The sequence below is a fragment of the Pelecanus crispus genome, chromosome 8 (genome assembly GCF_030463565.1).
Source record: "Pelecanus crispus isolate bPelCri1 chromosome 8, bPelCri1.pri, whole genome shotgun sequence".
NCBI classification, from domain to species: Eukaryota; Metazoa; Chordata; class Aves; order Pelecaniformes; family Pelecanidae; genus Pelecanus; species Pelecanus crispus.
In genome coordinates, this window is record NC_134650.1 from 21,582,500 (window position 1) to 21,594,581 (window position 12,082).

The 12,082-nt window shown below is 53.4% G+C and overlaps 1 protein-coding gene across 1 annotated transcript; it reads right to left on the reverse strand.

Annotated features, from left to right (window-relative positions):
* Positions 1–408: 408 nt before the first annotated feature.
* LOC142594187 (protocadherin gamma-A10-like) lies at positions 409–11,589 on the reverse strand. Its single transcript, XM_075715662.1, has 5 exons — positions 9,151–11,589; positions 7,938–8,004; positions 7,704–7,847; positions 5,309–5,452; positions 409–701 (listed from the first exon to the last, which is right to left on the reverse strand). The coding sequence occupies exons 1-5, from the start codon at positions 11,587–11,589 to the stop codon at positions 409–411; spliced, it is 3,087 nt and encodes a 1,028-aa protein (XP_075571777.1).
* Positions 11,590–12,082: the final 493 nt, after the last annotated feature.

A 12,082-nucleotide genomic window follows, 5' to 3' on the forward strand; every position in this document is an offset into this window, starting at 1 on the left:
AGTGGCTGCATCCAGCTTTGGGGTCTCGCTTTTCTTAGAATCCGGTATTCTAAAAAAAAAAAAAGAAGTCTCTTTCCTTCAAGCCCCCTCTATATATTGCAAAGGCACAGTAAGGTCTCCCCAGAGCTTTCTCTTCTCCAGGCTGAGGAGCCTCAAGTCTCTCAGACCTTCTTCATAGCAGAGACGTTCCAGCCTCTTGACCATTTTTGTGGTCCTCCTCTGGACCTACTCCAACACGTCCATGCCTTTCTTGGAGTGTGCCTTCAGAGCTGCACATTCCAGGTGCAGTCTCTAGAAAGTGGAGAAAGAGGGACAGAACCACCACGCTGCTTGTTATACAGCCCAGGATACAACTGGCTTTCTGGACAGCAAGTGCACACTTCCAGATCATGTCCCATTTGTCACCTACTAGTATCCACTAGTATCTGCAAGGCTGCTCTCCATCCATTCATCCCACAGTAGACATTGAAACTGAGGATTGCCCTGACCCAGGTGCAGGACCTGGCATTTGGCCTTGTTGCACTTCATGAGTTTCACACGGGCCCACTCCTCCAGCCTGTCAAGCTCTGCCTGAATGGCATCCCTTCCCACAAGCAAGTCAATGGCACCACTTGGCTTGCTGTTGTCTGCACACTTGCTGAGGGTGCACTCAGTCCCACTGTCTAGGAAGATGGTAAATAGTGTTGATCCAAGCATGGACCCTTGAGGGACACCACACGTTGCTGGATTCCAGTTGGACATTGAGCCACTGGGTATAATTCCTTGGATGTGGCCATCCAGCCAGTTCCTGATCCATCTAATAGTCCATCTGCCAAAGCCACGTTGCTCCAATGGTGAGCACTCATCTGTCTATGAAAGCCTTCCTCTTCACAGCTGTAAACAACAAAGGTGTGTACAGGAACCACACCTGCACTCAGACAGTTGGAACAGATGTGACTTTCCCCATTTGATCAGACACCCTGAGGTCGAGCTGTAGCTCATGACAACAAGCACGGCAAGTTAGAAATATAGAGAAATGAACGGATCAGGTGCAATAGTATTTCTTAGGCCAAACTTACTGAGCAGAAGCAACTCAAATTGCATGGTACTGCATTAGGCACACAGCTGAGTTAACTATGACAAGCAAGGAGGAAATGACCATCTGTCCTTCTATACCCCTGTGGTGGTGCATTCCCCCCCACACCTTTTCTCTCTTCAACTGCTTTATGTCCTCAGGAATTCCTGCCAGACCTCGACCACTGTGTAGTGAGTTGGTCAATTAGGCGCCCCTTAATTGTACCACAAACTCCTACATGGTTGAAGCAGGGAGTGGGAACAACCAGTTACCTGGCAGCCTTGAAACAAAGTGCTATCATGGTTACTGGAATTCCAGTAATTACCGAACCAGATGGTAGCTTGGATGGATGACTAAAGCCAATCATCGCACAATCCTATAAACAGCAGTCCTAAGTGAGGCCCTCTGAGCTCTCCTGGACTGCAGCAGGCTGCACCAGCATCTCCCTCTGCGTGGGACACCTCTGAGAGCTAGCAAACTCTTAAAGAGTTTGCTAAAATCAGAGGCCCATTGCCAAAGACCGACAGTGGAGCCTGGGCTGAAACCCTTCACTCCTTGAGGCTCAAGCCTCACCTGTTGAGAAATGTCAAGGCATTTGATGTGAATATTTCACTGAACTTGAGGGGAATTTTTAACACGGGTATATATATATATATATATATATATGTATCCACGTGTGTGTGTATGCATGTGTAAATCCATTTAAGTAGTCTGCAGATGTATGATTTAATTATAAAGTGAATCTTATACTGTTATATTATCCTTATTTACATAAACCACTGATCAAGACTAAGACTGGAACTAGCCACACCTAGACTCCTCTCTGATAAGGAGTTTAGAAAGTAAGGGGGTCTATTTTGAACCTTGTGACTCAACGGGAGGGTCTTCCTTGTTCCCTGTATATACAATCTCTCTGTGAATCATTCCAACTCAGTGTATCTTAATTTTCCTTAATTTTCCTTTGCGCACTTCCATATAGTAATAGAGTGAACCTTGCCATCTTTGAATCTGTAACTAAGTTGCAGTTTTGATCAATTTTGCCTAATCACCTTGTTAATCCTATTAAAATCTATTAAATGCCCCATGCATTAAGACTGCCCCTGTTAAGGAAAAAAAGGAGGGGAACTGTCATAGGCGATTCATTTCTGTGGGGAACAGAGGGCGCAATACACCGTCCAGACCCACCCCACAGGGAAGTCTGCTGCCTCCCTGGGGCCTGGGTTAGAGACGTTCCTAAGAAACTCCCTGATCTGGTATGACCCTCTGATTATTACCCATTGTTGGTTATGCAGGTTGGCAGCGACGAGGTTGCAGAGAGAAGTCCAAAAGCAATCAAAAGGGACTTCAGGGCACTGGGGCGATTGGTTGAAGGATTGGGAGCACAGACAGTGTTTTCCTCTATCCCGTCAGTGGCAGGGAAGAATGCTGAAAGGAACAGGAAAACCCTGCTGATTAACAGGTGGCTCAGAGGCTGGTGCCATCGGTGGAATTTTGGGTTTTTTTGATCATGGGGAAGTTTACATGGCACCAGGCCTGCTGGCAGCAGATGGAGTTCAGCTGTCTCCAAAGGGAAAAAGGATTCTCGCTCATGAGTTGGCGGGACTCACTGAGAGAGCTTTAAACTAAGTTTGAAGGGGGAAGGGGATATCACCAGGCTCACTAGAGAGGAGCCTGAGGGTGGCATGGCAATGTTGGGGGTGAAATCAATAGCCCAGCTCAAGTGCATCTACACCAATGCACGTAGCACGGGCCACAAACAGGAGGAGCTGGAAGCCCTTGTGCAGCAGGATAGCTATGACTTAGTCGCCATCACAGAAACATGGTGGGATGACTCTCATGACTGGAGTGTTGCATTGGGTGGCTATAAGCTCGTCAGAAGGGATAGGCAAGGAAGGAGAGGCAGTGGGGTGGCTCTTTATGTTAGGGAGTGTTTCAAATTTACAGAGCTCAACAGTTGTGATGATAAGGTTGAGTGCTTATGGGTAAGGATGAGGGGGAAGGCCAACAAGGCAGACGTCCTGCTGGGAGCCTGTTACAGACCACCCAACCAGAATGAAGAAGTAGATGAAACATTCTGTAAGCGGCTGGCAGAAGTCTCTCAATCGCTAGTCCTTGTTCTCATGGGGGACTCCAACTGGAGCTGGCGGAGGAGCTTACCAAGACACTCTCCATCATCTATCAGCAGTCCTGGTTAACAGGGGAGATCCCTGATGACTGGAGGCTTGGCAATGTGACGCCCACCTACAAGAAGGGGCAGAAGGAGGATCTGGGGAACTAGAGGCCTGTCAACCTGACCTCAGTGCCGGGAAAGATTATGGAGAGGTTCATCCTTTGATGTGGTCTCCCATAGCATTCTCCTAAGGAAGCTGGCAGCTCATGGCTTGGATGGGCATTCTCTTCATTGGGTGAAAAACTGGCTGGGTGGCCATGCCCAGAGAGTTGTGGTGAATGGAGTTAAATCCAGTTGGCGACCAGTCACAAGCGGTGTTCCCCAGGACTCAGTTTTGGGGCCAGTCTTGTTTAATATCTTTATCAACGATCTGGATGAGGGGATTGAGTGTGCCCTCAGGAAGTTTGCAGATGACACCAAACTGGGTGGGAGTGTCAATCTGCTCGAGGGTAGGAAGGCCCAGCGGAGCGATCTGGACAGGCTGGATCAATGGGCCGAGGCCAACTGTATGAGGTTCAACAAGGCCAAGTGTTGGGTCCTGCACTTCAGTCACAACAACCCCATGCAACACTACAGGCTTGGGGAAGAGTGGCTGGAAAGCTGCCCAGAGGAAAAGGATCTGAGGGCTGTTGGTCAACAGCCAGCTGAACATGAGCCATCAGTGTGCCCAGGTGGCCAAGAAGGCCAACAGCATCCTGGCTTGTATGAGGAATAGTGTGGCCAGCAGGAGCAGGGAAGTGATTGTCCCCCTGTACTCGGCGCTGGTGAGGCCGCACCTGGAATACTGTGTCCAGTTTTGGGCCCCTCACTACAAGAAAGACATTGAGGTTCTGGATTGTGTCCAGAGAAGGGCAACGAAGCTGGTGAAGGGTCTGGAGCACAAGTCTTATGAGGAGTGGCTGAGGGAACTGGGATTGTTTAGTCTGGAGAAGAGGAGGCTGAGTGGAGACGTTATCACTCTCTACAACTACCTGAAATTAGGCTGCAGTGAGGTGGGTGTTGGTCTCTTCTCCCAAGTAGTTAGCGATAGGATGAGAGGAAATGGGCTCAAGCTGTGTCAGGGGAGGTTTAGATTGGATATTAGGAAAAATTTCTTCGTGGAAAGGGTAGTCAAGCATTGGAACAGGCTGCCCAGAGAGGTGGTGGAGTCCCCATCCCTGGAGGTGTTCAAAATGATTCTGTTCTATGAAAATATCACCATCAAATCCTGCAATTTGTCACAAGTAAATTCTAAACGGCTACTAAATCAAACTGTGGAAAGTCACTCATTCACGATAAATTAATATAATCCGCAGGATTCACAAACCTCCATTCACCACAACTCCCCCGCTGCCAGAGCTCCCTTGTCTTCTCTCCAACCCTACACAACTTGCAGGTTTGCTTCTGACCTTCCAATAATTGCCAAAAACATATCATCAGAGGATAATGCACTACGATCACAGCAAGAAGACAGGTACGTTTCTCTGCTCACCAACAGTCTCAGAAGAAAAAGAAGCATTCTAGAGCACATGAATGATAAACAACAAAAAGAAAAGCGGAGCGGTCATCCAACAGAGAATGGGTCATTGAGCCATCAGCTTAGGGGGAATCTCCTCCCCTCTTTTATCACACACACTGTTCCACAAAGATGCAAGTTCTACTCAGGTCATGTTTACATCTGTTCCCCCCAATAGAACAGAACACAAAAGACACCCTCACATCTCCTGCCTTTCACACCCACTGTAGCATGAGCAAGAGGCACTAACACACGGCGCATTGCTAAACGAAGCTATGCTGAGAATTACAAGTACACCCACATACGTATGAGACCAGGTAAAGAAAACCAACATCAATCACACCAGTGAGGCAAGGAAGCTTTAGAAGATAAAGCGTTGTCAGAGAAAGTCACCGGGAAGTCTTCTTGGTCTTCACTGGGGGTGTTGAAATGTGTCCCTGAGAGCCCCTGGAAGTCATTCATATCTCAAGCTGCAAATGTGTCCCTAAAGTCTTACTGTGGACTACATAGTAGGGGGTTTCCTTTTAAAGAAATCGTCATCAGCTCCCAGCAATTTTTCTACTATGTGGCCTGCTCATCTCCCACAAACATGAAGCCGTAAGTGTGAACACCTTATCATGGGCCTCCTTCTCAAGCAAAGTCCTCTGAGAAATTACCACAGATTCTCTTTTAGCTTCTGCTTCATCCTCCTCACACAGAAAATTCTGTCTTATGTGGCTGAAGCAAGTATTTGCTGCAAGAAAACGCGCACAGTTTCACATGCAAAAGCACTGTCCAGAAATGGGGAAAAGGAACCACGACCTTCCAGGAAACAGAGGCCTGAAAGAAAGCATGATTACAGCTATGAGGAAACTCTACATCACAATGTTACAGGGAGATACAGGTGGGTAAAGGAGGTTTCACAGGGAATCCAGGATCACAGCAGGAATGGTGCAGGCCTTGGCACCAGGCATGAAGTGCAACCCTTGCTCAGACAAAGCCACTCTGACCCACTTATTTTCCTGGTTGTGAGCCAGCCTCTCACCCTCCTTGCTCAGCATTCACAGCCTTGAGCTGCACCACGGACAACAGCCAATACTTGGGCCATATGTCAGCCACAGGCAAAAGAGCATTTCCTTTGGTGACATTTTAGGGAAACAGAGGTATATCAAAGTCTTTGTCTTGGCAGCTGAACACCTTCAAGGTATGGATGGAAACTGCTTCCATAGCCACAGTTCCTCAAAGTAAATTCTTTGGACAATAAAAAAGAGGAACCACACATGGAACTACAGCTGTGGGCCTCATATAACAACTAGGACAATCTGGACTTTCACACCATCTTTACATCTTTTCGACATTTCACATGACTCCACAGCAAACTTGTTTACCTGCCCTGCCTTTGGGCAGGGTGAAAAATTCTCTCTGTCCTGAAGGAAAAGTTGCACACACAACAACTCCCTACTGAGAACAAGGATCACAACACGGATGCATGCAGAGACATTTCTGTGCTCATAACACTAATTTGAGAAACGTAAACTGCTCTCAAGGGAATAAGTGATATGCAGCTCTGACAAAGACTCCGTCATAAAGGTATCAACTCAAAGACACCATCATCCTACTTCAGCACATGGGCAATTTGGAAGAGACAAGGTGCTCAAATCTCAATGTACAGTGTAGGTCTATGCTCAATAACTACCATTCCCAGGAAATATCATGCAACAGGAAAGCAAACTGGTGAACCCACAACTTGGCCGTTGCTAACCTGAGCGGTGTGATATCCAACAAGAAGACACCTTCAGACTCATTTTACGTAGTCCAGCAATGAACCCTGGGAACTAATAAAAGACATGCCTTGGCTCCACCAGTACCTCCTCACACACAGCACCCCCAAGGCTCTCCTCCAAACCCTTCACAGCTCGCATGACTGTCAATGATCTGCATCATTTGCAGGCAGGCTCCACCCAAAGACAAGGCGCACAGACAGCTTCCCCTTACCACGGATAACATGAAAGGCATGGACAGGACAGTCAGGCAAAGGTAACACGTTTGAGGTTCAGCACGTTACCAGAGACTACGGCCCACCTTTAGCTCATCACAAAGAGCAAGGCAAGAAGTGAACACCTGCAGAAAGGAAGGGAGCACAACATACTCTGGTAGATTATGGCACTTAGTAAGTAGCTACGTAATTCAGGTATTTAGTTGGCAACGAATACACAGCTTCCCAAAGCTCCCATTAGGGCATTTGTCAAAAGTACATACTTGAGCTGTTAGTTGAGAGTCAGTGACAACCTGCAAACACACAGGAAGAACCTCCCAGGGCTCCCGATGCAGCTGGGAGAGCATGTCTTCTAGCCAAACTTCTCTGGGAGGATGAAACTCACATTGCGTGATACTACAGCTAGACACTGAGCAGCGAAAGGAGCAAAGCATATCTCTTGTGTTCTTCCACAGCCCCTCACAAAATTCTAAAGCACATGAATGAGCCACAGCCAAAGTAAAAGAGGAGTGGTCATCCAACAGAGACTGGGTCATCAAACTAATGGCATAGGTGCAATCTCCTCCCCTCTTTTATCACATGTACTCTTTCACAGAGATGCAACTTGGCTGTAGTCATGCTTTCGCCTACTCTCCCTACCAAAAATGTAACACAAAGGTATTGTCAAGTAAAGTCAAGTCACTGGGAGGACATCTTGGTCTTCAGTGCGGGTACTGGAATTCATCCTCCAGAGCACCTGGAAGTCCTTGAGGTCTCAAGCTCCAAGTGTGACCTTAAGGTCTTACTCTGCACTACATGGTAGGGGGTTTCATTTTCTGCAATATTCATCAGCTCTCATGTGGTTTTTTCTACTCTGTGGCCTGTTATTCTCCCTAGAGATTAAGAGAGATTCTGTTAAGAGAATCCTGGCTTAGCTTTTGCTTCATTTTCCTCACACCTAAAAAAAAAAAAGAGCGTTTAATTCAGCGACAGTTTAGGGCAACAGAAGCACATCACTAAGTCTCTCTACCTTGGCAGCTGAACACCTTCAAGGTATGGATGGAATCTGCTCCCTCAGCCTGATCATTTGAACAGGTCTCTACTTTTAAGGACCACCAGCCAAACTGAGGCCCAGTTTTAGAACAGGAGAAGAACCAAGGAAGGAATGTGAAGCCTGCAGAAGTGAAGGAAGCAGAGCTTAACATTTCAGATCACGTCAACTGTAGTAGGCACACAAGAAGAGTATCTTGTTGGTAAAAGGTACACAGGAGGATCACACAGGCGCTCACACCAAAGACCATAGCCACAGTTCTCAGAGTAATTTCTTTGGACTATAAGAAAAGGAACATGCAGAGGACCACCACTATGGGACCTATGTCACAACGGGGAGAAACGGAACATTGACACCTACCTTTTAGATATTTCAAACTATACCACAGAGAACTCGTCCACCTGCCCACTTTCTGTGCAGACATGCATCTTCAGCATGCTCAAACATTACCCAGCAAGGCAGCTAACTTTGCAAGCAGACACCACTGAAAGAAATGTTGCGCACACGACTTCTCCTTCCAGAGGACAAGGATCAGAGCACGGATGCACGCATAGGCACTTCCCTGCTCATCATGCTCATTTCAAGAAATGTAAAATGTTCTAAAGGGCATAAGCAGCTCAGTTAAAGACTCCCTTATGAAGGTACCAACCCAAAGACACCATCATCGCACTTCAGCACATGGGCAATGTGGAAGATAGGAGACTCTGCAACCGTTAATGCAATGTTTACGTCTGCGTTCAATAACTACCATTTACAGGAAAACTGCATCCAACATGATGGTGCATAAATTGAGTAACTTCCTCCCACGTGCCTCAAATAACAAGCCCCAAACCCAGAAAATCCTGACAAAAATACCCTCCCATCCCCAACATTCACACCAATTTTAATACCGACAAAACATCAGCACCTACTTCATAAGAGCAAGAGCCATTAATACCATCTGAAGGCTGGTGAAGGCTGGGAAAAGCTTAATACAACCACGATGAAACCCTACCTCACAGTCTTACAGGGACCTATTAGATGGAAAAATGACGTTTCACACAGCGATCAAGAGAAAGAGTACCCCTGAGTCATGCTTCAATTCCATGGCTGTTCCTTGGAGGGGAGGTGCATCTCCTGAGAGGTTTGAAACCACAGAACCGATGCACACGTAGATGCACCTCTTCTACTACGCTTACAGCTACTTTACATCTACTTCCCCTACCAGAAAAAGGACAGAACACCAAAGTACCCTCACTTCTCCCACCTTCCACACCAGGTAGGAGGCTGATGACAGCTCCAGCGAACGCCCTAAATGAGCAATAGGCACCGACACGCAGAGCTGTGAGTCGCCTTACGTGCGCGCAGAGAGCAAAGGTGACGGAAAGAGAAAAAGTGCAGACTACCAAGAAAGGAAAGGCAGGGAAGTCTCGCCAGAGGAACTCACCGGCGGAGCGGCGGGGTCCGCGCGGCGGGCGCCGGCAGGGTCCTCCCCGAGCAGCGGCGCGGGCTCGTCGGGCGGCGGCCGGGCCGGGAGGGTGTCGCAGCAGCTGCCGGCCGACAGGCGGAGCTGGCTCTTGCGCGAGTCGGCGGTGAGCGACACCTCGTGCGAGTAGGAGTGCAGGAAGGCGCGGACGCCGTCGATGCCCACGAAGTGCGAGGCCGGGACGCCGCGCAAGGCGCCGCTGCCCGCCGCCAGCAGCTGCGAGCGGCGCCAGCGCCGCAGGCGCAGCGCCAGCAGCAGCAGCAGGAAGGCGAGGAAGAGGCAGGACACGGCCGCCACGGCCACCACCAGCCACCGCGTCAGGCTGCCGGCCGGCTCGCCCGGCGCTGCCGCCGCCGCCGCGCTGCCCAGCTCCGACAGCAGCTCGGCCACGCTCTCGGCCAGCACCACCGTCAGCGTGGCCGTGGCCGACAGCGCCGGCCGCCCGTGGTCCTTCACCACCACCACCAGGCTCTGCCGCGCCGCGTCGCGGGCCAGCGCGAAGCGCGCCGTGCGCACCTCGCCGCTGTGCAGCCCCACGCGGAACAGCCCCGGCTCCGTCGCCTTGGCCAGCTCGTACGACAGCCACGCGTTCTGCCCCGCGTCCGCGTCCACCGCCACCACCTTGGCCACCAGCGCCCCGGGCTCCGCCGAGCGCGGCGCCAGCTCCACGCCCGCCCAGCCCGCGCCCGGCGCCGGCGCCGGCGGCGGGTACAGCACCTGCGGCGCGTTGTCGTTCTCGTCCACGATCACGAGCCGCACCGACACGTTGCTGCTCAGCGCCGGCGCGCCGCCGTCCTCCGCCCGCACCCACAGCCCCACCTCGCGCACCTCCTCGTAGTCGAAGGAGCGCAGCGCGTACAGCGCGCCCGTCTCCGCCTGCACCGACACGTAGGACGAGAGCGGCGCGCCCCGCACCCGCCCCTCCGACAGCCGGTACCGCACGCGCGCGTTCTGCCCCCAGTCCGCGTCCGCCGCCCGCACCGTCAGCACCAGCGCGCCCGCCGCGTTGTTCTCGGGCAGCCGGGCGCTGTAGCGCGCCTCCGCGAACACCGGCGCGTTGTCGTTCACGTCCAGCACCCGCAGCGCCAGCACCGCGCTGCTCCACAGCGCCGGCGACCCGCCGTCCGCCGCCCGCACCGTCACGTTGTACTCCGCCACCTCCTCCCGGTCCAGCTCCCTCGCCGTCACCACGCGGTAGTAGTCCTCGAAGGACTTCTCCAGCCGGAACGGGAGGCGCTCGGCGATGCTGCACCGCACCTCGCCGTTCGCCCCCGAGTCGCGGTCCTGCGCGTGCAGCAGGGCCACCACCGTCCCCGCCGGGGCGTCCTCAGAGATCGCGCTCACCGACGACGACACTGTCAATTCGGGCGCATTGTCGTTGACGTCTGTCACCGTGATCGAGACTTTCGCCGTGTCGGAAAGACCCCCGCCGTCCCGTGCCTGCACCTCCAGTTCGTACGAGTCGCCTTCCTCGAAGTCCAAGCTCCGCAGCAGCGTGATCGCTCCCGTCTCGCTGTCCAGCTGGAAAATCTGCGAGGCTTTCTCTGTGATTTTCTTCAGCGAGTATTTCACGTCGCCGTTCAGCCCGTCGTCGGCGTCGGTGGCCGTGAGGGTGACGAGGGCGGAGCCCACGGGCACGTCCTCCGGCACACGCACCGCGTACTCCGCCTGGCTGAACACGGGCGCGTTGTCGTTCGCGTCCAGCACCGCCACGCGGATCCGCGCCGTGCCCGTGCGCGCCGGCTCTCCGCCGTCGCTCGCCCTCAGCACCAGCTCGTGAAACGCCGCCTCCTCCCGGTCCAGCGCCTTCGCCACCACCAGCTCGGGACGCTCATCCCCGCCGGGGCCCGCCTGCACGGCCAGCGAGAAGTGCTCGTCGCCGCTCAGCTCGTAGCTCTGCAGGGAATTCGGACCCACGTCTGGGTCGTGAGCCTCGGCCAGGGGAAACCGCGACCCCGGCGCTGTCGTCTCGCTCATTCTCTCCTCCAGCACGATTTCTTTGAAGCTGGGCGCGTTGTCGTTAATGTCCGTGATTTCCACTTCGATTCCATAAACCTTCATTTCCCCCTCCACTATCACCTCACACCGCAGCACGCATTGCGTTATGCTCTCGCACAGCTGCTCTCTGTCTATCCTCTCCGCCGTCACTAAATGTCCCGTCCTGCCGTGCAGGGTGAAATACTGCGTCCTACCTCTGTCTAGGATGCGGACGCCGCCGTGGCGGAGCGCCGGCAGCTCCAGCCCCAGGTCCTTGGCCACGTCGCCCACGAACGAGCCCTTCGGCATCTCCTCGGGAACCGAGTACCGCAGCTGCCCCCACGCCGCCTCCCACGCCGCCACCAGGACGCACCACAGCAGGGCTCGCTCCCGCCGGACCCGGCGCCTCCCCGCCGCGCACATCGCCGCCGCCGCACCGCCGGCACCGCACCACCGCCCGCCGATCCGCCGATCCGCCGATCCGCCTCCCGCTCCGGCTGCCGCTCCTGTTTAGGCTCCCGCTCCGGTTTAGGCTCGCCGCTCCCGCCCGCGGCCGACGGACCCTCCGCCTCGCTGCAGCACGGCTCCGCACCGCGGGGACGCTCGCAGAACGCCCGCCCGCCGAGCCAGCCAGCGAGCGAGCGAGCGAGCGAGCGAGCCGGGCCGCAGCGGGCGGGGCTGCCTGCAGCGCTCCGGCCTTCCTCTCGCTCCTCCTCGGTCAACAGCGGCGCCCGCAGCCTCCTCCCGGCACTGCAGGCACCGAGCGCTGCCCGGCGCTGCCCGCCCGGCCTTGCCCACGGGCAGCTCGCGGGGACCGGACCGCCGCCACGCACACATCGGCTCCCGCACAGCGCTCAGCTCCTGCCTTGGCTTTTCTCTTGTCGATCTCTTCTTTGATCCTCGAGGCGGTCACAAC

Coding starts and splice junctions, on each gene's coding strand:
- LOC142594187 (XM_075715662.1), bottom strand. CDS start 11,589: ATGTGCGCGGCGGGGAGGCGCCGGGTCCGGCGGGAGCGAGCCCTGCTG. Junction 7,848..7,937: donor CGCCTGTGTGATCCTCCTGT/GTACCTTTTACC, acceptor TCACTTCTGCAG/GCTTCACATTCCTTCCTTGG. Junction 5,453..7,703: donor GAAGGTGTTCAGCTGCCAAG/GTAGAGAGACTT, acceptor GTTTTCTTGCAG/CAAATACTTGCTTCAGCCAC.